Genomic DNA, 25,505 nt, shown 5'->3' on the forward strand with positions numbered 1-25,505 from the left:
CCAGGAAAAGGCGCTGCTTATGCTGCTGTAGAGCTCACTGACACCCCTTAATTGATACAGTGACTTCCGGTGACCACCAAGGGACTGTCTTTCAAGGGGGGAGGGGGGGGGGGGGCAGCAGCACCCTAAAGAGCAAGGGATCACATTTTCTGCCCCAGAAATGATTGTTGTAGTCACCTGCACAACCATCACATCGATATTCCATGTGGCGGAGATTCAACAGTGAAAGCAGAGGTGAATGTTTCCCAGTCCACCTTGTTTAAAGTGGCAGCCCCAGTATTTAAGAGGCAGAGGTCGAACTGAGACAGTGAAGTTTCGATATCTCTGCCTCGGCCAGTAAGCCAGTTGCCACCCCACAAGGAGTTATAGGCGTTAAAATCTCCTGAAGTAGGAAAGATTTAGGGAGTTGATCAATCAGTGCAGCTAATACATTCTGGAGTACTGCACCATCTGGAGGAAGATACACATTGCAGACAGTTATTTCCTGCGTTGTCCTTGTTCTGACAACACAGCTTCAAGAGGGGTTTGAAAGGGCACAGTTTCACTACAGACTGAGTTTAGGACATAAACGCAAACTCTCCCTGACACTCGAATACAGCCGCTACAGTTCCTGTAATATCCCTTATACACTCCTGGAAATGGAAAAAAGAACACATTGACACCGGTGTGTCAGACCCACCATACTTGTTCCGGACACTGCGAGAGGGCTGTACAAGCAATGATCACACGCACGGCACAGCGGACACACCAGGAACCGCGGTGTTGGCCGTCGAATGGCGCTAGCTGCGCAGCATTTGTGCACCGCCGCCGTCAGTGTCAGCCAGTTTGCCGTGGCATACGGAGCTCCATCGCAGTCTTTAACACTGGTAGCATGCCGCGACAGCGTGGACGTGAACCGTATGTGCAGTTGACGGACTTTGAGCGAGGGCGTATAGTGGGCATGTGGGAGGCCGGGTGGACGTACCGCCGAATTGCTCAACACGTGGGGCGTGAGGTCTCCACAGTACATCGATGTTGTCGCCAGTGGTCGGCGGAAGGTGCACGTGCCCGTCGACCTGGGACCGGACCGCAGCGACGCACGGATGCACGCCAAGACCGTAGGATCCTACGCAGTGCCGTAGGGGACCGCACCGCCACTTCCCAGCAAATTAGGGACACTGTTGCTCCTGGGGTATCGGCGAGGACCATTCGCAACCGTCTCCATGAAGCTGGGCTACGGTCCCGCACACCGTTAGGCCGTCTTCCGCTCACGCCCCAACATCGTGCAGCCCGCCTCCAGTGGTGTCGCGACAGGCGTGAATGGAGGGACGAATGGAGACGTGTCGTCTTCAGCGATGAGAGTCGCTTCTGCCTTGGTGCCAATGATGGTCGTATGCGTGTTTGGCGCCGTGCAGGTGAGCGCCACAATCAGGACTGCATACGACCGAGGCACACAGGGCCAACACCCGACATCATGGTGTGGGGAGCGATCTCCTACACTGGCCGTACACCACTGGTGATCGTCGAGGGGACACTGAATAGTGCACGGTACATCCAAACCGTCATCGAACCCATCGTTCTACCATTCCTAGACCGGCAAGGGAACTTGCTGTTCCAACAGGACAATGCACGTCCGCATGTATCCCGTGCCACCCAACGTGCTCTAGAAGGTGTTAAGTCAACTACCCGGGCCAGCAAGATCTCCGGATCTGTCCCCCATTGAGCATGTTTGGGACTGGATGAAGCGTCGTCTCACGCGGTCTGCACGTCCAGCACGAACACTGGTCCAACTGAGGTGCCAGGTGGAAATGGCATGGCAAGCCGTTCCACAGGACTACATCCAGCATCTCTACGATCGTCTCCATGGGAGAATAGCAGCCTGCATTGCTGCGAAAGGTGGATATACACTGTACTAGTGCCGACATTGTGCATGCTCTGTTGCCTGTGTCTATGTGCCTGTGGTTCTGTCAGTGTGATCATGTGATGTATCTGACCCCAGGAATGTGTCAATAAAGTTTCCCCTTCCTGGGACAATGAATTCACGGTGTTCTTATTTCAATTTCCAGGAGTGTAGCTGCGGAGGGCAGGAGTCCGCATTGCTGGGAAGCAGGTTGCCTGGAGGGCAACGCAGAAAGCAGGTGTAAATCTTAACAGTTGCCGTAGCTCAGCCAGGCAGTGGAAAAAAACTGCCATAATTCCACTGGAGGAAAGCAGTTTATGCCTCAGGATCACCTGCTGCCACTGACTTATTGCCTGAAAAGTCTATATCCATTGTGTCTGAAGGTCCAGCAAGATCTAGGTCCTCAGCAGACGCCAGACGCAATTCCCTTGGTCTTGGGGGATCTTCTTTTTGGATTTCTCTTGCTGCTCCTTAGGTTTCCCTGGCTGGGAGGACTTCACTGATTCAGTCTCCAGGACTGAGGATAAGTGTGAAGCCCTACGACCAGCTGCTTTTGGGCTCTTCAGCCACTGGCAGGTGTCATCTTTCCCACTAGCAGAAACCTTGGAAGGGAATGACCCAACGGACCCCTTCCTAGCGAGAGGAGCCGAAGAAGACTTACGCTTCTCCGGCGCAGAAATGCGGACTGATATCCGCGATGGTTGGCGGAGGGAGGGAGGGGGGAGTGTTGCTCCCGAAGTAGGTGGTGGTGCAGGAGCAACAGAGAGGGGAGTTCCCCCCCCCCTCTCCTCCCACCATCAAGGGGGCAGGTGTAGGTGTAGTCTTCTGGCTCTGAGAGGTGATTGGGTCTAGAACTGTTGTAGCGGCAGTGTAAGACGATATCATACATACAGGATGTAGGCATTCAAATTTCCTCTTAGCCTCAGTGTAAGTCAGTCAGTGTAGCGTCTTGTACTCCAACATTTTCCTTTCGTTTTGGAGAATGCTGCAGTCAGGTGAACAAGGCGAATGGTGCTCTCCGCAGTTAACACAGATGGGAGGTGGGGCACATGGAGTATTGGGATGTGACGGGCATCCGCAATCTCGACATGTGACACTGGAAGACATATGGCTGAACTTCCAGCATTTAAAGCACCACATTGGGGGAGGGATATAGGGCTTTACATCCCAGCGGCAGACCATCACCTTGACCTTCTCGGGTAATGTATCACTGATGATTGTTGTTTTAGGGCGCACAACAGCGAGGTTATCAGCGCTAATGTATCACCCTTGAAGGCCAAGATGAAGGCACCGGTGGTAACCTGATTATCTCCCGGACCCCGGTGGACCTGCTGAACGGTATGAACATCTAGCCGCTCTAAATTGGTGCACAGCTCATCGTCAGACTGCCAAAGAAGGTTCCTGCGAAATATGATACCCTGGACCATATTTAAGCTCTTATGAGGCGTGATGGTTAGAGAAACATCCCCCAGCTTGTCCCAAGCGAGTAATGCCCGTGACACGGCTGACATCGAAATAAGTGTCCAAGGAATAGAAAAGCAACTGAAATCACTCAACAGAGTAAAGTCCACTGGACCTGACAGGATACCGATTCGATTCTACACAGAGTATGCGAAAGAACTTGCCCCCCTTCTAACAGCCGTGTACCGCAAGTTTCTAGAGGAACGGAAGGTTCCAAATGATTGGAAAAGAGCACAGGTAGTCCCAGTCTTCAAGAAGGGTCGTCGAGCAGATGCGCAAAACTATAGACCTATATCTCTGACGTAGAATTTTAGAACATGTTTTTTGCTCGTGTATCATGTTGTTTCTGGAATCTACTCTGTAGGAATCTACTCTGTAGGAATCTACTCTGTAGGAATCAGCATGGATTCCAGAAACAGCGATCGTGTGAGACCCAACTCGCTTTATTTGTTCATGAGACCCAGAAAATATTAGATACACGCTCCCAGGTAGATGCCATTTTCCTTGACTACCGGAAGGCGTTCGATACAGTTCCGCACTGTCACCTGATAAAGTAAGAGCCTACGGAATATGAGACCAGGTGTGTGGCTGGATTTGAAGAGTTTTTAGCAAACAGAACACAGCATGTTGTTCTCAATGGAGAGACGTCTACAGATGTTAAAGTAACCTCTGGCGTGCCACAGGGGAGTGTTATGGGACCATTGCTTTTCACAGTATATATAAGTGACCTAGTAAATAGTGTCGGAAGTTCCATGCGGCTTTTCACGGATGATGCTGTAGTGTACAGAGAAGTTGCAGCATTAGAAAATTGCAGCGAAATGCAGGAAGATCTGCAGCGGATAGGCAGTGCATGATGGACATGATGCATCATGTAAGGAGCCCTTCCCCATTTGTCTCGTTCTTCAGGAAAATTTTGGAAAATGGAGGTCAAACCCTACAGGGGACCGTCACATAAAGGCCGAAACGTGTGAGACTTCTTTTAGTCGCCTCTTACAACATGCTGGAATACCTCGGGCCTATTATAACCCCCGGACCCACAGGGGGATGTGTGTTTGTGTTCAGAAGAAGGCCTTTTGGCCAAAAGCTTACTTGATTAGTAGTCTTTTTGTTGTGCCCATCTGCGACAACATTTCCACTACATTGCGAGTAACAATTTATCTTTTCCATCATTCTGACTTAAATAAAATAGATGTTTTCTCATGATAAAGGACTTATCTGACATTGATGGTCAAATGGCAGCGAAATATTTCTAACAAGCTCTAGCTAATGAGGTGAAATTACATTTCTGCTGAATTACAACTGCTGACTCAGGCACAATTCAAAGAGAATTTACTAGACGAACAATGTTTGCCAAGGGCACACACCAGATGAGAAATTTAATTTTTTCCTAAAATATTCTCATAAAATATTGAATCAAGTTTCCATTTACACCGAAAATTACAGTGGAAAGCAAGAAAAAGGGTGGCTACCATCAGTGATCAAATAATGTTGCTGCTAGAAAGAGGGTGTTCAATACAGATGATTAGTTCTATTCAAAGTAAAAAATGCTCGACAAACAGCACTGTAGTATACACAAAAAATTCAAAATTTCACGAACAAGGCAAGAACAATTTGGAGCACTATAATGTATGAAACAAACTCAGGAAGGCGACTCTTATGAAACTCTCAGATGACAATCATAATGAGTTCAGATAACATGAATTTCACATCATGGGCTACTAAATTAATTTCTTCCGTACAGTAGATTAAAACATGGAGACAAAAAATGGTGGACTACCAGACACCAGATTTGAAAACTCTTCTTTTACAGAGATCACAAAAAAGCTGATAAAAATGCTCTTAACTCCTTTTTAAGAGACAGTCCCCACTACTTCCATTCTGATCACGTAAGCGTAGCAAAGATGTGGAATGATTTCAAAGAAATAGTATCGATGGCAATTGCGAGATACTGTGACCTGCCCTTTTTGGCCCTCTCTTCCTTTTCTTCTCTCTCTTCTCTTCTTCCTTCTTCATACTGCAGCTATATCTCAGGGTTTTCAACACAAAAAGAGGGGGAGAAAGGGGACACGTGTGTGGTTGATCACGATGATATAACGCTATGTGTGAGTGTCACCCTTATCTCCATTTTGAGAAGATTGATGACTGAAGCAGAAACATTCCTCTAAAAGAAAAAGGTAAGTCTCTTTTTGAAAAAAAAAAAAAGTGTTGACTATAATGTCTATCGTTCTACCAAACTGAAGGAACATGACACAGTTTGTAAGGTTTCAACTTCGGATGAAGTTTATTGATCCCAAGGAGCTGAAACAAAACTCATCCGTTCCAAATGTCATTCACAACGAGAGTAGTTAGTTTTCTGGTGTGTGTGTGTGTGTGTGTGTGTGTGTGTGTGTGTGTGTGTGTGTGCGCGTGTAGTGGTCACTAATGACTGAAATGATCATTCCTGTAATTCTGTCACAATCTGTTTATGGGTTGCTAAGCAACGAATCAACTAGCTGACTATTTCGTGGTTAATATCCGTTTCATTCAAACAGTAAATCAACTCACACTTGCTTTAAGCATCAAGAACACTTACTATCCCTTCCGATAATTTTTTGATAATTATTATTAAGTTAATATCAATAAATCATGATCAGTGTCACTTAGTCCACCACGTATCTCAAATTTCATGCCGATATTTCAAAGTCTGCGCGCAGTTTGTTTGTAACAAAGTCTGGCGTGGTTCCCTAGAATATTTTGTAAACCAACTCCGGGTTGTGAATTACCAGTTCTATCCATTCATAAAAATTACAGAGGACCTACACTCAACTACAACTTGTCTGCGCACTCGAGCAACTCGGAAGGTACGATCCTTCTAACAAAAAAATCTCGACTTGAGATGACATCATGGGTTACTACCAGTTTTGACTCTCCTACTCTCACGTGACAAGGTATAGCCGACTTTAATGAACATCCCTACAAGATTATTTCTTAAGGATTTCGAGGGCTACAAGGACGATTAGCTATGCAATGCTACAATACATACCACATAAATTAGTAACTGATGCTACTGATCCCCAATGGCACACAAAATGGGTCAGATCGCTGTTGTACAAGCAAAGAAACAAGCATGCAAAATTTAAAAGAATGCAAAATCCCCAAGATTGGCAAAGTTTTGCAGAAGTTCAAAAGACAGTGTGTACATCAATGCAAGATGCTTTTAATAATTTCCACAATGAAACCCTGGCTCGGAACCTGGCAGAAAATCCATAGAGATTCTGGCCATACATAAAGCACACCAGTGGTAAGACACAATCAATACATTCACCGCGTAATAACAATGGTGAAGACACTGATGACAGTGCCACAAATGCAGAGTTATTAAACACGGTTTTCAGAAACTCCTTCACCAAAGAAGACAAAGTAAATATTCCTGAATTCCAATCAAGAACAATTGCCAAGATGAGAAACATAGAGGTAGATATCCTCAGCGTAGCAAAGCAGCTTAACTCAATTAATGAAGCCACGGCCTCTGGTACAGCTTGTATACCAGTCAGGTTCCTCTCAGAGTATGCTGATACCATAGCTCTATATTTAGCAATTATACACAACCGCTTGCTCACAGACAGATCCACACCTAAAGACAGATAAATTGCTCAAGTCACACCAATACCCCAAAATGGAAATAGGAGTAATCCACTGAATTACAGGCCCATATCACTAATGCCGATTTGATGTAGGGTTTTGGAACATACTGCGTTCATACATTATGAATTACCTCAAAGAAAACAATTTATTGACACACAGTCACCATAGATTCAGAAAATATTGTTCTTGTGAAACACAATTAGGCTAGGTCTTTATACTCATGAAGTAATGAGTGCTATCAACATGGGATGTCAAATTGATTCCATAGTTGTAGATTTCCAGAAAGCTTTCAACACCATTTCTCACAAGTGTCTTCTAATCGAACTGCATGCCTGGGGAATATCGCCTCAATTGTGCAACTGGATCCGTGATTTCCTGTCAGAAAGATTACAGTTCACAGTAATAGACAGAAAGCCATCTAGTAAAACGGAATCAATATCCAGCATTCCCCAAGGAAGTGTCATAGGCCCTCTTAGATTGTTTGCAGATGATGCTGTTATTTACCATCTTGTAACACCATCAGATGACCAAAAAAATTGCAAAATGATTTCAATATGATATCTGTATGGTGCAAAAAGTGGCAATTGACCCTGAATAAAGGGAAGTGTGCAGTTATTCACACGAGTACCAAAAGAAATCTGCTAAATTTCAATTATGCGATAAGTCATACAAGCCTGAATGCTGTAAATTCAACTAAATTCTTAGGGATTACAATTAAAAATAACCTAAACTGGAACAATCACATAGATAGTGTTGTGGGTAGAGCAAACCAAAGTCTGCAGTTCACTGGCAGAACACTTAAAAGGTGCAACAGGTCTAATAGAGAGAGTGCTTACACCATGTTTGTCTGCCCTATTTTGGAGTACTGCAACATGGTGTGGAATTCGCATCAGGTGGGACTGACAAATGACATTGAAGAAGTTCAAAGATGGGCAGTTAGTTTTGTATTTTCGCGAAATAGGAGAGAGAGTGCCACAGAGGTGATATGTGAATTGGAGTGGTAATCATTTTTGTTGCAACAGGATCTCCTCATGAACATTCAATCACCAGTTTTCTCCTCGGATTGCAAAAACATTCTGTTGGCGCCCACCTACATAGGAAGAAATGATCATCATGATAAAATAAGAGAAATCAGGGCTCGCACAGAAAAATTTAAGTGCTCATTTTTCCCACGCTGTTTGAGATGGGAACGGTAGAGAGACAGCTTGGAGGTGGTTCACTGAACCCTCTGTCAGGCACTTTATGGTGACTAGCACAGTAATCACATAGATGTCAATGTGTTAAATCACTAAAAAGTAGTAACTCTTTATCCTATGATGATACCTCAGCCAAAGTACTAAAAACTTGTGCTGAATTGGTTGTCGCAGCCATGAGTTACCTTTACAACTAATGTGTCAAAGTGCAACACTTATGACTGAGATATGCAATACTAAAACCCATTTATAAAGAGGGGATAAGCAACTAACCTCTAATTATAGTCCCGTCTCCCTCCTTCCTACTGTCTCAAAACTTTTGAGGGGGTAACTTAGAACAGTATACTGAACTATCTTTCTGAGAATAACCACTGAGCTTAGTTTGGATTCTGTGAAGGCTTGTCTACTAGGACGCAATATGCGATCTCATGAACTTAATAGAACTAAACAATAAAAATTAGCATGTTTGCCTATTTCTGATATTGCCAATGACTTTGATTGTTACTTTGTAAGTCACATATTAACAGTAGAATACAAAGAGCCACATTAACAAATGATGTTACAAAAATGTGACTAAGTTTAGAGTCAAGAAACATTAACTGTGGTTTGGTGCTTGGTATGCACCTGCTCTTCATCTACTTAAGTGATTCATCCACTACACTGGAGGGCTCTTCAGAACACTGTTACGTTTGCTGATGATACATATATATTGCTAATGGTCTCCGAAACATCCATACCATACAAAGCCAGGAGAATAATGGAATACGCTTATGCAGTGAAACCACAAAATAAAGAAGCCATTTTTGAAGAAATGCCACTTTTGACAAACATTTCCCTCGATCCTGGTGAAAATCCCATAAGAACAATGTAATCCTTCTCTGCTTTCAACAAAAAATACTTCAAGAAATTGTCTGTTTTTAAGGAATAAACCAGACACATTCTGCAAATTAAAGTCCAGTTTTTACACAATTCCTAACATATCCAAGTAAGTTTCTGATTTATTTCAGTTTCACACTTGTTGCACTTCATGTCATGTAACGACACTATATGGTAATCGATTCTTTCAGTTGACATGTTTCTAGATAAAATTCAATTGTAGCAATACTGAAAAAAGTGTCAAACGAATCAGAGAGCAATTTCTGCCCTGCCTATCGTGCGGCTCTGGTCACATGATCTGATGTCATAATCAAAGTGTGAGCTTTGAAGCATTGTCTTTGTTATAGTTGAATTTATAAGTTTTATACTTTTGTGAAGTTATGATATGCACACTTAGGAAGTTTACGGCTGAGCAGACACTGACGATCATTCACGATGTCAAAGATAATCTTAACACAGAAGTCCTGGACACGGTGAAAAGCCTCAAACTGGCATTGTTTTCAATGTGCGTCATTCTCAAAGACAATGAAACATTGTTAAATGCCGAAGCTAGTGGTTCCTCTGACTGCAAAAGAAAGAACATTCACATTTCAGTGTTCAGTGATGTGCAAACTATTCTTTTAAAATTGTTTCAAGGGATAACAAGTGGCAGCATGTCTTTAAGCAGAACGATTCTACAAGAGAAAGCTCAAGAAAAGGTCATGAAGATCAGTGTCAAAAATTTCAGTGCATCAAACGGGTGGTTAGATCATTTTAAGAAACAACACAATCTTTTGTTCCACAGTGTAAGTGAAAAGAGTGAGTCTGTGATGATAGAACAGTAAACAACTGGAAGAACACTACATTTCTGAAATTAATAGAGGGTTATGCACGTGAAACAGACATTTGTTACAATTTACTTCCTGTGAAAACTTATTCTGTTAATGGAGAAAAATGACATGGAGATAAGTAAAGAAAGAATGACTGCGCTATTGTGTGTGCATAGTGAAGGGTGTGAGAAGTTACCACCACTGATAATAGGGAAATTTAAAACTCCCAGGCATTTTAAAAACAGACACCACCATATTCTTACGAGCACAACACCAATGCCTGGATGACATCGGAAATCTTTACAAGATTTCTCAGGCATTTAGATGTCAATATGGGTGCAGCAGCTAGAAAAATATTACTTATGATCGACAGGTGCCCTGTACATCCAAAGGAAGCATTATTTCTGAGAAATATTAATGTTGTGTTTCTTCCACCAAACTGCACATATCAGCCTTTAGACCTGGGTATAATACTCTCTGTTAAAGCAAAATGCATGGTAGCAGTCATCTACAATTACATTCCTCAAGAGGAAGGATGTGATGAGGCTTAACATTTTTCAGGCCACACATGTTTGTTGCTGCATGGAACTGTGTAATGCATCAGACTGTGTTAAATTCTTTTGAAAAGGCTGGTTGTGGTACATCGGCTGCCAATGAAGGTGACATTGTTCCATGAGAAGAACTTAGTAGAATCACAGATGTTCCGGAAGATGTGATATACATGGACTCTGTTTCTAGCAATGATGTTTTGACTTCTACACTCAATATGAACGCGAGTGAGATATGTGAAATTCTAGTGAAAGAACACTTTGAGGAAGGAAGTGGTGGTGGCAACAACCACGAAGGAGGACAGAAGGAGGAGGAGGAGGAGGAGGAGGAGGAGTAGGCTGATGCAGCTGCTGTACAAGGGCTGGATAATACCAGGAACTACTTTTCATCATTTAATGTAGACAAGTCAATTATAACAAACATCAACCAACTGGAGCAACTACTTCTATCATTACTGTATGCTGGAAGGATGAAACGAACAATTCTTGATTGTTTTTAAGAAGTAAGAAATGCGTTCTGCAAAAAGTGTGATATACATGTAGGCTGTCTTTAAATTTATTGTAGATGATTGGTAAGTTCATAATTAAATAGCTCTTTCATCACCCCAACATGCTTGAATTACGATTCAGTCACTCCTTCCATGTACCTAGGCAAAAACCCCATTTAATGAAAACATCTACTTAAGGAAAAAATATCTGGGTACCCAGTGAGTCGCTAAAAAGGTGTTTTACTGTAACTCTTTATCTTACAAAAACTCATATTATACAATCCCAAATAAATGTAAATGACTTACAGGTGCCAGCAATAGAAAGAAATTGGTACACACTGGATGAGGCTCACTGTACAACGTTTTTAAGCAACCAACATTGGAAAATCCAAGATGAAATAACAACATATCAGGGCACTAAGCCCTGAGTTCGGTCTCAGTGCCCAGAGATGACAGTATGTAAATACATACTCTATGATACTGTTGCCTAAATTTCCTACCAGTCCACCATCCACAAAACTAAGAAACAGTAACAAATAGTGAAGTATTGGAAATAAAGGAAAGCCATACCTGTCCAGAGCGCCAGGCAAAAATTCTGGTACCACGTCAAAGTAGTAAGTCGTATGGTCAGAAAATGTGCATGCATTTGATCCTCCCCCATGTTCAGAAAGATATTTGCTGTACTCATTTTCTGATGGATATTTTTCTGTTCCAAGGAAGAGCATATGCTCACAGAAGTGGGCAAGACCAGGGAGATGGTCTGGATCACTCATGTGACCTAGAGGGAAATAAAAGACATTTTGTTACAGCTGCATGTTGTCTATGTTCCATTTAAATATCCAATAATTTACAAAAACAATACATTTACTGCCAAATTTTAAAAAAAATATTTTTTATATAGTGGTTTAAAAAATTACCGTACCTACATTGACATCGAGAGCAGCAGCAGACTTATCAGTTGTCGGATCACTTATTAACAACACTTTCATTTCATTCTGCAAGACAAGACCTCTGTATAGCCTCTTGTCTTCTGTTGATTTTATTATGTCCTCCACACGTCTTTTTATGTTGCCCATTTTGGTACTGTAATATCTACATCACAATTAAAATTAAATTTTTTAAACAAATAAAATGTTATGGAAAGAGAAGCTGTATTTCATGTGCCTCATACACTCCTGTCTATCAGGCAGAAAGCTACGAGTTAGAGAAAATATGGAATAAAGGCCTTTATCCGAACTACACACACACACACACACACACACACACACACACACACACACACACACACAACTTGTCCTCAGCAGCCCGAGACTGTGGTCATGTGTATGTGAGTGGTGTGTGTGTGTGTGTGTGTGTGTGTGTGTGTGTGTGTGTGTGTGTGTGTGTGTGTGTGTGTGAGAGAGAGAGAGAGAGAGAGAGAGAGAGAGAGAGAGAGTGAGAGTGAGAGAGAGAGAGATTCAGATGTAAGCCTTTTTCGGCCAAAACCTTACTTGTCTGGCAGTATTTTCATCTGCAACTCACCATCCCTGCTGTATGGTGAGTAGCAATTTCTCTCTCATATTGCCAGATGTTCATTAAGTGGCATTTTACACCACTTCTAATGAACTAAAATTTCTGAGAACATTCATTACATTTCCACTAGCTCAAACTATGGAACAAACTTTAATAAGATCGTGTACTTTTATCTCACGTGTGTCAACTCCATTGACGGATGGCATGAAATTTAGAGGTTTGCCAATTACATTCTTATTTTATCATAGACAGCAAACAGCTTGGAAGGGCAAAGCTACTCTGTCTTTGAAATAGGTTCACCATACGCTGTTAGGTATACCATACACAGAAATACGGAAGTGTCCGATCCCACCCGTCTGCTTTGACCCATGATGTCACAAATATGGCGGAAACAAATACAAACACACAAAAAAATGGTTCAAATGGCTCTGAGCACTATGGGACTCAACTGCTGTGGTCATCAGTCCCCTAGAACTTAGAACTACTTAAACCTAACTAACCTAAGGACATCACACACACCCATGCCCGAGGCAGGATTCGAACCTGCGACCGTAGCAGCAGCGCGGCTCCGGACTGGAGCGCCTAGAACCACACGGCCACCGCGGCCGGCCAAACACACACACTTTCCACAAGAAGCCTAATGACACTAACGGGACAAGCGCGGGAAATGGGGTGTTTTGGGTGGGGAGGCAAACTAAATATAAACAAATTTAGATGCCTTGCGTAGCTACAACGTGTAAGTGAAGACAGCCATGCATGAATACCCACCTACCTCCCCAGGGGTCATAACCCCTGCAACCCATAGAAGATAAAGATGCTTCAGTAGCTGATTAGTGTTTTTTGTCTTTAAAAAAAAAAAAAATCTCACGGGATAGAACGAACAGATCAGAAAGATAAATATAATAAACTAAAACAGAAATTCAAGGAAACAGATAATTAAAATAAGTAATAAGTGTTTTTAAATTAAAAAAAAAAAATCTCACGAGATACGAACATATCAGAAAAGTAAATAAAATAAGATAAAACAGAAATGGAGACAGCCACACTCAAACCAAACTCGGCGCCGTCATGACGTCACACATGACAACACCCTTACGCCACGAGTCAAAGCAGACGCGTGGGATCGGACGCTTCTGTCGACCCCCATACACTTGTCAGAACAGACTGTTAAAGATTTGGGGAGGAGAGATAGGGGGAGGAGACCTGCAAAGGAACAAGGAATTATAGAGTAATTACACTTTGCTTCATTTCTTACTCTCATTTACCTTTGTGTCCATAACACACTGAAAATATCTGCACATTAGTTCAAATGTTGACGGTATACACTATGTGTCTTGTTTGGAAACCAAGTTCCCCTCACTCACAATACTTACTGTTGACAACAGTAATACCCACATTATTCCTCATGCACACCAGGTCATCAAAGTAATTTACATAAAATATTGTCAATCACAACAATCAATTCTTCGACAACCATCCTAATTTTCTGACTTTCCTGTACAATTTAGTTCCTCAGCTACGACATGAGTTCAAACTCATCACTTTTCATTATCAAAACAGCAAACTGACTTCATCCAGCAATCCCCGTGGCTCATTCCATGTCAAGTGGTCCCAATTTAAACAAGGTCCCCACTTGACTCTTCACAATGTTGATGAAATTTTTAGTGGTTGGATTTTACATGCAGAAACACCAAATTGCAGCTGTATAAATGGCGTGGTGTGGCCACTTGCTATGCTTTGTAAAGGCTGGCTTTTGCATATTGAGACATATGAATAAATCAGGAAGTGTACTTTAATGTTCCTGTTGATCTGACTCCCATGCTGAAACTTGGTGATTCCTCTTACATTTTAGATACTGATTTAGGGGAGGGAACCAAACAGCGTGGCCATCAGTCCAATAGAATTAGAGAAGGATGATCAAGGAAGTCAGCTGAGCCCTTTCTAAGGAACCATCCCGGCATTTGCCTGGGCAAGGAAGTCGGCATTTGCCTGAAGTGATTTGGAGAAATTATGGAAACCTAAACCAAGATGGTAGGTTTGAACTATTATCCTCCTGAACATGAGTCCAGTACACTTACCACCTCACTCAGTTTACGATAGAATGACTTTCTGGTGCTGATTTTTTCCCCTCATTTTCAATCAGCCAGCTTGTCATAAGACTCTGCAAGTGGCATCTTGATGTTTCAAATAATTACTGAGTTATGAACTTTAAGTTGATTCAAAATATTTAATTTATTTTCTCTGGTTTTTTTAAAAGGATGTATCTCAATGAAGCCATTTCAGATTTCGTTTTTCTTTGTTCTATTAAAAAGACAGTTTGTTTGATCAAGAAAAGTTTATTTCATTTTGAGATAAATCAGTTAAAAAATAATAATTAAGTTACAAAAAATGTCTTCACCATTATTACGAACCAAGGATACGTGGCCATTTTGAATATGCAATATGATATAAAATGTGTTACTCTTTTATTAGTCTCAGTTTTTCTTAACATAAAAATTCATTAGCTCAGTCTTGATACAGTGTGTTGAAATGTTAATCTGAACATCCATCGTGTTAGATGAATTCCAGAATAGCAAGAAACAATCCAAATGAACAGATAAATATTTCTAAAAATTAAAAGTTGGCGTATTAATTTTCATTTCAAGGAAAACAGAACTAATAACATCACATATTTTACATCATTTTCAAATGCACGTACTCAAAAATTCTCACTCTCTTTGTTCATATCAACCAAAGCATATTTTATAACATTTTATTTTTTGAACTGGTCTGTCTCAAGAAAGAATAACACTTGCCCTTTTTCTGATAAGCAAAATGATCTCTTTTCACGGTATAAAGAAAAGGTTGACTACCTTTGAAAGTCAAACATGGAAGGAAATCTTTCAAGGAATAATCCACCGCTTGGCAATAACCAAGGAAGACTGCACTCGGATACGGTGGGCAGTCACCTGAAAGATAACTTGGATGAGTCGGAGCATCTGAAAATACCCAAAACGGACAGACGATCAAAACTCAAGACAGGACAAATAAACTACATTGCGACACACAATATAAATTCCCTCATACAACCAGGCAAACTCAAAATTCTGACGGATGAAATGAATCGCAAGGGGATTCTCATAACCGGACTTCAAGAAATGAGAAATACTGATCAGGAGCCGATAGAATCACAAGGATATAGGATTTATAAGGGAATACCAGGGAAAAGAGTCATGAAACAGTGTCCACAATTTGGAACAGGATTCGTGGTGAGTCTGAAAATAATAGAGTCCATAATAGAATTTAAAGCACAATCTCCCAGGATCTCAACATTAACTCTAAAAGCTGCAAATAAAATGTACACAATAATAAATGCCCATGCCCCGACAAATGATAAAAATAATAAAAAAGAACACAAAGAAGAGGTAGAAAAATTTTGGGAGCTCTTAGATCAAACGACGAATAACATTAATAAAAATCACATCAAAATTTTAATTGGAGACTTCAATGCCCAGTTAGGAAGGGAAAAGAGATATAGAGACATAATAGGGAAATGGACAGCACAAAGAAGAACAAACAAAAATGGCATAAGACTAGTGGAATTTTGCAGAAACCATGACATGATCTCAAAGTCGACGTATTTTAAGAGAAGACCAAGTAAACTAAAAACTTGGAAACATCCAGACTGGAAAAAAGGAGAATGGCAACTGGACCATGTCTGCATGGACAAGAATTACCACAAGGAAATTTACAATGTGAAAGTACTGAGAGGGACAGATACCGGATCAGATCATTACATGATAAAAATTAAAATTAAATTAACCCCATCAGCATAGAAAAAATCCCACCAGAAGAAGAAGAGAACCTATGACCCTCATAAACTGATACAAAATGAGGATTATGAAGCACAAACCAGGGATATAAAAATAACAGATGATCTGGAAGAAATAATTCCCAAATTGAAACAAATAGCTGAACAAGTTGCCCCTATAAATCCACGGAAAAAACACCAGTGGTGGAACGATGAATGTGATGAAGCAGTGTTGGATCGACACCAAGCCTGGTTAAGGCATCAAAATGAAAAAACAGAAAAATCATATTTGGAACTCACAAAACAAAGGAAGACAACACAAAAAATAATAAGGAGAGTTAAACGTCAGTACCAAACAGATATAATTCTAATGATAGAAACAAATAGTGAAAAAACAAACTCAAGAGACTATTACAAAATATTTGGCAGACAATTACAAAGATATGATCCTCCAACATTAATGTTAAAAGATAAAGATAATAACCTAGCCCATAACAATAGTAAAAATACAGAAATTCTAGCAGAAACATTTAACAAGTTACTAAATTGTGAAGATCCCCCAGAACTTCTTCAGATAAACACAGAAACCCCAATTAAAACACCAGCAGAAAATATAAGTCCACCTACAATTAATGAGGTCTACAGAGCTTTGAAAGAACTCAAAAACTACAAAGCAAGTGGAGAAGATCAAACGTTTGCTGAACTTTGGAAATATGCAGCAGAACCAGTAAAGATAGCATTACACCAATGCATAGTAAAAATCTGGAATGAAGAGAAATTACCAGAAAATTGGACTACTGCTATAATACATCCATTACATAAGAAAGGAGAAAAATCAAATCCAGACAACTATAGAGGAATTTCCCTTTTGGACTGCACGTATAAGATCATGGCAAGAATACTATACAACCGCTGTAAAGATCAACTAGAACTGGAACTGGGAGAATATCAAGGAGGATTTAGATCCTGGAGAAGCTGCCCAGAACAGATAATCACCTTGAAGTTAGTTATGGATATCTACAAAAGAAGGCAAAAACAACTAGTCATAACCTTTGTAGATTTCAAAAAGGCATATGATTGCATCCATAGATCTTCAATGATGAAAATATTAAGGAATTTTGGACTTCATCCTAAATTAATAAAAATGATACAGTTAACCTTAACAAACACCAAATCCAAAGTAAAATTTAGAGGAGAAATATCTGAACCATTTACGATTAAAACAGGGTTGAGACAGGGAGATTGTTTATCACCATTGCTATTCAATTGTGCTCTTGAATATGTAATGAGAGAATGGTACAAGGAAAATCTTATGAATATTAAAATTGGAACTAAGAAAGATAAAATAAACCTAAATTGCTTGGGATTTGCTGATGACCTAGCATTACTAGCTAATAATATTCAGGAAGCCACGAAACAAATAACAAGCCTACAAAATATAGCACAAAAATTAGGACTCCAGATATCATTTGAAAAGACTGAAATAATGGTAACGGATCCACTTGTAATAGATCACATCACAGTGAACAATAGGGAAATTAAAATAGTGAAACAATTTAAATACCTGGGTGAAATTATAACACATAAATTGGACGAGAAATCTGCATGGCGAGCAAGAACTAATAAAATGATAAAAGCTCAAAAACTAACATGGTCTATGTACAATAAAAAATGTCTATCAATTAAAACAAAATTAAAACATTACAAGACGGTGGTTCAACCAGAGGTTACATACGGAAGTGAAACTCTTTTTAAAGTCACCCAGAAAAACAGAATTGACAAAATTTTAAAAGTAGAGAGAAGAATTGCTAGAACATGCATAAATAAGAAATATCAAAAAGCTGGGCAATGGCGGATAGTTCCAAATGAAGTGGTATACAGAGAACTGGAGCCCATCACCGATACTATACGAAAGAAAAGGATCTCTTTTTGTGGTCACATTCTGAGGACACCAGAAACCAGATTATCAAGGAAAATTATTGAGAAACTCTGGAATTTGAAACAACAAGGAGGATGGCTTAAGGAAATAAGAGCGGATATGGAAGAACTGGAAATAACTCTGGATGATTTGCAGAACAAAACGCCAAATTTAAAGAAGTTGAGGGACACAGAAATAAGATTTAAACCAAAAATTGACAAACGACATACAATGAAAAGGGTATTTACAGATGAGGAACAACGAAAAGCATCGGAACGAATGAAGAGATACTGGGCCACTCGGAAGGGGAAAATACCAAAGAAGAGGACCAGAAATGATTGACTGAAGTGGTCCAATGAGGCCGTAAAAGCAGAAGAAGAAGAAGAAGAAGAAGAAGAAAGAAAAGTCATATCTGAGATGAGTTCTGTAAGACATAGTCTTTTGAAAACCAGACAAAATAGAAGAATAAGTATTTTGAATTGACTTTAATCATGGATAACACGTAAAGCTTTGTAACATGCTAGCTGGCTGGACATGACCAAAAATCGCGATCAGAAAGTCATTCATATCCGTCACAACAACAAAAACTAGCCTATACAGATGCATGGCTACTGGCTGCACCATACAAATTATCAATATGCAATTTGCTGTGGCTTACTGTAAAATCCATACAGTAACCATTTCATCATATTGGAAAGGTTCGAGTGAGGACCTTGTTTAAATTTAGGTCGCTTCACATGGAACGAACCCTCTTTCGCGCATTTCCAACAATTTCTAGGGATGATTATGAATACTACTCGATTCTTTTTCATTTCTCGACACAATTTCGCAGAGGGAATAATATTATGAAATTAAAGCACCTAGCCCACGTACAGGGCACACGTGGTCGTTCTTTCGTTTACCGCCGGTAAAAGTCAAATCCAAATAATATAGCTCAACGGCGATCTGTAATTTGCCAGCAAACACAGCAAAGACGTAAGCAAATCACATCCAGGTACCGAGCGCATAGCCAAAACGAAGCACAGCAAGTTTTATTATTATATCATGTGTGTATTTGATAACTTTGCTAATTGTGACTTTGCGGCCGAAAAACGAAGACTGTTAAGCTCTATGCCACCTAATATCCAAGAATGGCATGGACTCGATGACAGCGCAGCAAGAAAAATGTAATGGTTGTAATTACCAATAATTTCAAGTAATTTGTAACTGCCATTATATTCTGCTCCTCAACGTACCTTGCAAATCGTACTGTACTATTTTCGATGCTAGCTGAACGTAAAAGAAACACTCCAATACATTTTACTCGGCTCATTTACTCATCACCTTTCCACAACACAAACAGTACGCACCTCCACATACAGTACAACACACACGCACACACACACACAAAAAGCAAAGACTACGATATGAAAGTTTATTTTTATGCGTCTTTGCCGAACATTACTACGAGAATTCCATATGTGCTGAAAACTGGCACCAGCTGGCCTCATACGTTTCACATTTCGTACTAAGATGCCAGCTACACTTAAAAGCCGCTCAACTTTTTGGCACTAATCAGTCTACGCTTTTAAATGAGCAATTCAGTCTAAGTGTTTAACATCTAGATTCTCTAACAGATAAAAGTTCATTAAGTCTTATTCTCTTTCTGATTGTGTTACAACTTCATTAAAAGTTCAGTTGAACCAGTCATACAAGCTCTAAGATAGAACAGAATATTTATTTCGCTTTAAACTTATTTGCTTATAATCTGTGTCATTATACACAGTTAATATAAACATATGGCTACAGTGATTTTACATGGATCCTTACTTACTTACTGCAAATTGCTGTCATAGAAGCTGTTGTAAGGTCGTTGCAAATGCGTTAGTAAATTGATCTGTTGATTTTCTTCGTCTTAGAGCTGTCTGTTGTTAAACATTTATATATAATTTTGTCAGTGTCATTCCAACCCATCTTATAGTATCTTAATGGCTGTAATTTTTATTTTATATATTTGGTCCTGTTGATTGCATATTGTACAACCAGTGTACAAGTAATACAGGACAAGTCAACTGATACAACTGCAGTAGTACATGAACATCTACACATCACATTGCACAGACATTTGTTTATTTACCAAGAACAATTACTTGCATGCAGTATTAAAGCCTGCACAATGCCAAAAACAGGTTTGTTAGCACTTGGTCACAACAGTCAAGATGAGGTATTTTGTTAGGATAAAGTGCATACCTATTTTTCATTCTGACAATGTATTAATTCGGTAAATACTAGCAGTTCGAGTTTAGTTTAATGTATTCAAATATTTTGACAACAGATTAGATTAGATTAGATTAGTACTTGTTCCATAGATCATGAATATGACACTTTGTAATGATGTGGAATGTGTCAGGTTAATAAAAGGTGTCTATACAAGATATTACATTAGACAAAATATTACAGCCCACTAATTTTTTTTTTTTTTTTTTTTAGGTTGGGGAATTACCCACTTACTATATCCAAAAATTCATCTAATGAGTAGAAGCAGTTGCCATTAAGAAATTCTTTTAATTTCCTTTTAAGTGCTATATGGCTATCTGTCAGACTTCTGATGCTATTAGGTAAGTGACCAAAGACTTTTGTGACAGCATAATTTACCCCCTTCTGAGCCAAAGTTAGATTTAAGCTTGAGTAGTGAAGATCATACTTTCTCCTAGTGTTGTAGCCATGTACACTGCTATTACTTTTGAATTCGTTCGGATTGTTAATAACAAATTTCATAAGTGAAGATTTCTAGCTCTTTAAATAAGTGTCTGCAGGATGATCTTGGTTGAGCTCCAGCAATTATTCTGATTACACGCTTTTGTGCAATGAACACACTTTTACTCAATGATGAGTTACCCAAGAATATGATGCCATATGAAAGCAGAGAATGAAAGTAGGCGTGGTAAGCTAATTTACTCAGATGTATATCGCCAAAATTTGCAATGACCCTAAGAGCATAAGTAGCCGAACTCAAACGTTTCAGCAGATCCTCAGTGTGTTTTTTCCAGTTCAACCACTCATCAATGCATACACCTAGATATTTTGAATATTCTACCTTAGCTACCAATTTCTGATCGAAGTCTATATTTATTAATGGGGTCATTCCATTTACTGTGTGGAACTGTATATACTGTGTTTTGTCAAAGTTTAATGAGAGCACATTTGCAGAGAACCACTTAATGATTTTCTGAAAAACATCGTTTATAATTTCACCAGTTAATTCTTGTCTGTCGCTTGTGATAGCTATACTTGTATCATCAGCAAAAAGTACCAGCTTTGCATCTTCGTGAATATAGAATGGCAAGTCATTAATATATATAAAGAACAGCAGAGGACCCAAGACTGAACCTTGCGGCATCCCATTCATGATTGTTCCCCAGTTTGAGAAATCACCAGTTTTTTGCATATTATGTCAACTGTTTATTTCAACTTTCTGCACTCTCCCAGTTAGGTATGATTTAAACCATTTGAGCACTGTCCCATTCATACCACAGTACTTGAGCTTATCTAGAAGTATTCCATGATTTACACAATCAAAAGCATTTGATAGATCACAAAAAATCCGAATGGGTGACTTCCAGTTACTCAGAACATTTAACATTTCATTAGTGAAAGTATATATAGCATTTTCCATTGAAAAACACTTCTGGAAACCAAACTGACATTTTGTTAAAACTTTATTTTTACAAAGGTGTGAAGCTACTCTACAATACATTACTATTTCAAGAATTTTTGATAAGGCAGTCAGAAGAGAGATTGGGCAGTAGTTGTTGACGTCAGACGTATCCCCTTTTTTATGCAGTGGTATAACAATGGCATACTTCAGTCTATCTGGGAAAATACCCTGCCTCAGAGAGCTATTACATATGTGGCCAAGAATCCCACTTATTTCTTGGGAACAAGCTTTTATTATCTTGCTGGAAATGCCATCAATCCCATGTGAGCTTTTATTCTTGAGAGAGTTTATTATCTTCCTAATTTCAGATTTCCTGACAAATGATCAGGGTAGTAAGTATTATATTCAGATGTTTTGCTTTTTATGTTATATGTTTTGACTTGTTCTACACATATGAGAATCATCTCATCATCACATGAGAATCATCTCATTTCTAACGAAGCCTGAATCTAATCTAAACATTAATAATTGGCACTTGAATGTAAGAAACATGCTAGCGGAACAGGATGACATGAAACAAATACTCCATGGTGTTTTTTTATGGCCATAACCAATGTCCTTGATGCATAGCTAAGTTCTTGTCCCACAATTAAAACTTTGCAGCAAAATTTAAAATCGTGTGTGTAACACACACAGAAAATTTGCATCACACTGTCAACAATACAATGACTTGGCTCCTCTGCAGAATTTCAGCCAAATTTTTTATTTGTCTTACATACTGTCTGAATTCTGAAACTTACCTGTCAGCTAGCGTGTTGCGCCACTTTCTCTAAGTTCTTCCCATTACTCTTTTTCTGGTAGTGTTACATAAATATGCCCCAACATTGAGGCTACAGTTTTCAGCTTTTGCTTTTCCTCACACTGAAGTCTATTTCTTCCTAAGCTATTCACCTAAATACTGAGTACTTGTGTTTAAAGAATTTCAGGTGCTGTCATCTTCACCATCATTTTTTGTACAAGTGTCTATCACAGCAGAGACCAAATCAGCAAGCATTGGGTTTTGCAACATCTGTCTTCCAACTTGGTTGAAAAGCAAAAGCAAAAGCAAATGCTCACACCTGAAAGTACTTAAATTCTTTTGCACTGTTGTATGACCCTTATATGTATTGTACTGGCACAATTTTGACCTGCAATTCATGGTTTTTAAGCAAGCACTTATTTTTTTATTGTCTCTTATAATATGATGTTAGCCAATGTGTTCCCTGTCATTGTACATTCTAAAATATATATACGAAATTAATTTCACTAACAAAAGCGCTGAATGTGAGGAAATGTTGGGTGGTACAATATTAAATAAAATATATAATACAGGTGTAAATTTGCTAACCTACCATCTTATATATATACACTTGGAGACTTCAGCAGTGATTTATGGTTGGTCTGATGAGTAGTTGTTACATATAACCGAGATTAGATTAATGGGTGAAGCAAAAACATATGTAAGGTGCTCTGAGACCTTAAGGAAGGCAGGGCAGTTTAAGCAGTTAAAGGGAATGCTTTTACAAAGGGACAAAAAACAGAATAGCGATCAGTAATTTATATAGAGGTTAAGTACAACGTCAAAGAGACAGGGGGAGACAGAGAAATTTTCGGACAGGTTAAGGGAAAATAATGAGTATACTTACGAGTTGGGTCAGAGCAATGAAGCAAATAGTGTTCTGTTGCAGGAAGCCAAACAAAGGGCACTTGATGTATTTTTGAGAGGGTTACCGGCGCATATGTCACGGAAAGTGCATGAAAAGTTTTGTATTCAGCCATTCAGCTGGCAATTCAGTGTGAGGAAACAGACATGTCAACAGAGGTATGTGAGAGGCAAACAGTGTTTACAGTGGGTGTGAAATGTTTTAAGTGTAGTTGTATGGGACATGTGCAGAGGCAATTTACCCAGTCACCAAGGAATAAAGGAAGGGGTGGGAATTGGCAATGGGGAGGATGGAGAAGTGGAGATAGGAGAGGTGGACAAGCGATAAACGGCAGAGGGGCCCAACACCTACCTAAGAGAGCTCCCGTTTAATTTCAATGCTACAAATACTTATGCAAAGGTGAAATGTTCAGTGGTAGGATCCGTAGGAACTAAAAAGTTTAAGATTTTGTTGGACACAGGGGCGCAAGTGTCAGTGTCTACTAGGAATATAATGGGACGAAGGAAACTAGACCCATAACGCTATAGGATGCGTGGATTAGGGGATAAGGAGGTCACGCCTTTGGGGTCGGTGACAGTTGACTTTCGAATAGAGAAAGTCCGATGTAATGCATGCATGGAGGCAGTACCATGGGTAAGCGAGGACTGCGACATGATCCTAGGAGTACATTTCTTACATCAACATCATACCAGAATTGACCTTAGACAACAAACTGTGGAACTTGGTGGAATGTTATTTCAGCTTGAGGAAACTGTTGTCAACGCAGAGCTGTCGGGAGGGGCGTTCAACATAACGAACAAACAAATTGAACCACGTACATTAGCATTAAGGCTTAATTCGCCTGAGTGTGTGTCTGGTGGCACTGGGAAGTCGCTTTGGGTAAGTGTGTAGTCAAATCTACCTGTGGGTACAGTATGTGTTATTGAACAATTGGAGGATAATGAAGGTTTGGGTCCATTGGGTTGTTTTGTGAAAAGCAATGTTTTATGAGTACAGGAGGGGAACAACGAGCGAGTAGTTCCTGTGAACATGGATAATTTTAGCGCTGTAGACGCGAATTTGAGGAAAGGAGTTTTAGTAGCAAATTTGGATGTGCCAGATGACGAAGAGTGGTGTTCAAGAGGTAGGCGAAGCGATCAACCACTAACTGCCGATAGAACTGCTTTGAGTGACAAAATTAAGTATTTGAAAGGAGGAGAAATTGAGCATATGGAAGAACTATTGTGGGAATTTAAGGATTTGTTTTTTCTACAAGGGTCGTTACCAGCAACTCCATTAGTTCAACATAGGATACCAACAGGGAATGAAGCACCTATTTACCGTAAACCATGCAGAACACCGAGGTATTTGCAGCCGATTGTGGAGGATTCAATTGATCAGCAGCTTGCAGACGATATTACAGAGCATATTAATAGTAGTTGTGGAGCGGGCATTGTCGTTGGGCCTAAAAATCTATGGATGGAACTGAGAAATACAGGTTCTGTTGGGACTACTGATACCTCAAAAATAAGACAATAACGGACGCATACCCCATTCCAAACATATTGGAGACTTTGGATCACTTAGGACAGTGCCAGTACTTTTCTACGATGTATTTGACGAGTGGTTATCACCAGCTAGAGGTGGTTCCGGAGGGTGGTCCAAAGACTGCTTTCTCTACTCCGGGAGGCCATTCCCAGTACATCAGAATGCCATTCGGTTTGAGAAACGCTCTGGCAATGTTTCAGAGGTTGCTAGACGGTGTCTTGAGGGGTTTGCAACCACCACAGTGTCTTGTCTATTTGGATGACATTACAGTGTTTTCAAGTAGTATGGAGCAACATAGACAGCAGTTAAGGGAAGTCTGTATGAGGTTAAGAGCAGCTCGTTTGAAGTTGAGTCTGGATAAGTGTCATTTTGCATTAGAAGAAGTAAAATATTTGGGTCATATCATCAGTAAGAACGGAGTGCAAACATATCCATGGTTGGTACAGTGTGTAAGGGATTTTCAGGAACCGAAAACAGTCAAGAAAGTGCAATCATTCGTCGGAATTTGCAATTTCTATCGAAAGTTCGTGGAGGGTTTTG

At 39.9% G+C, this 25,505-nt stretch overlaps 1 protein-coding gene across 1 annotated transcript in view; it reads right to left on the bottom strand.

Moving 5' to 3' along the window:
* LOC126091888 (insulin-degrading enzyme) overlaps nucleotides 1-19,491 on the bottom strand; it is a 208,262-nt gene extending 188,771 nt beyond the window's left edge. The window contains 3 exon segments of the mRNA XM_049907183.1: nucleotides 11,449-11,656; nucleotides 11,801-11,970; nucleotides 19,334-19,491. Coding sequence (XP_049763140.1) covers nucleotides 11,449-11,656; nucleotides 11,801-11,970; nucleotides 19,334-19,410 — 455 coding nt within the window. The 5' untranslated portion in view covers nucleotides 19,411-19,491.
* Nucleotides 19,492-25,505: the final 6,014 nt, after the last annotated feature.

Source organism: Schistocerca cancellata, chromosome 7 (genome assembly GCF_023864275.1).
Source record: "Schistocerca cancellata isolate TAMUIC-IGC-003103 chromosome 7, iqSchCanc2.1, whole genome shotgun sequence".
In the NCBI taxonomy this organism is placed as follows: Eukaryota; Metazoa; Arthropoda; class Insecta; order Orthoptera; family Acrididae; genus Schistocerca; species Schistocerca cancellata.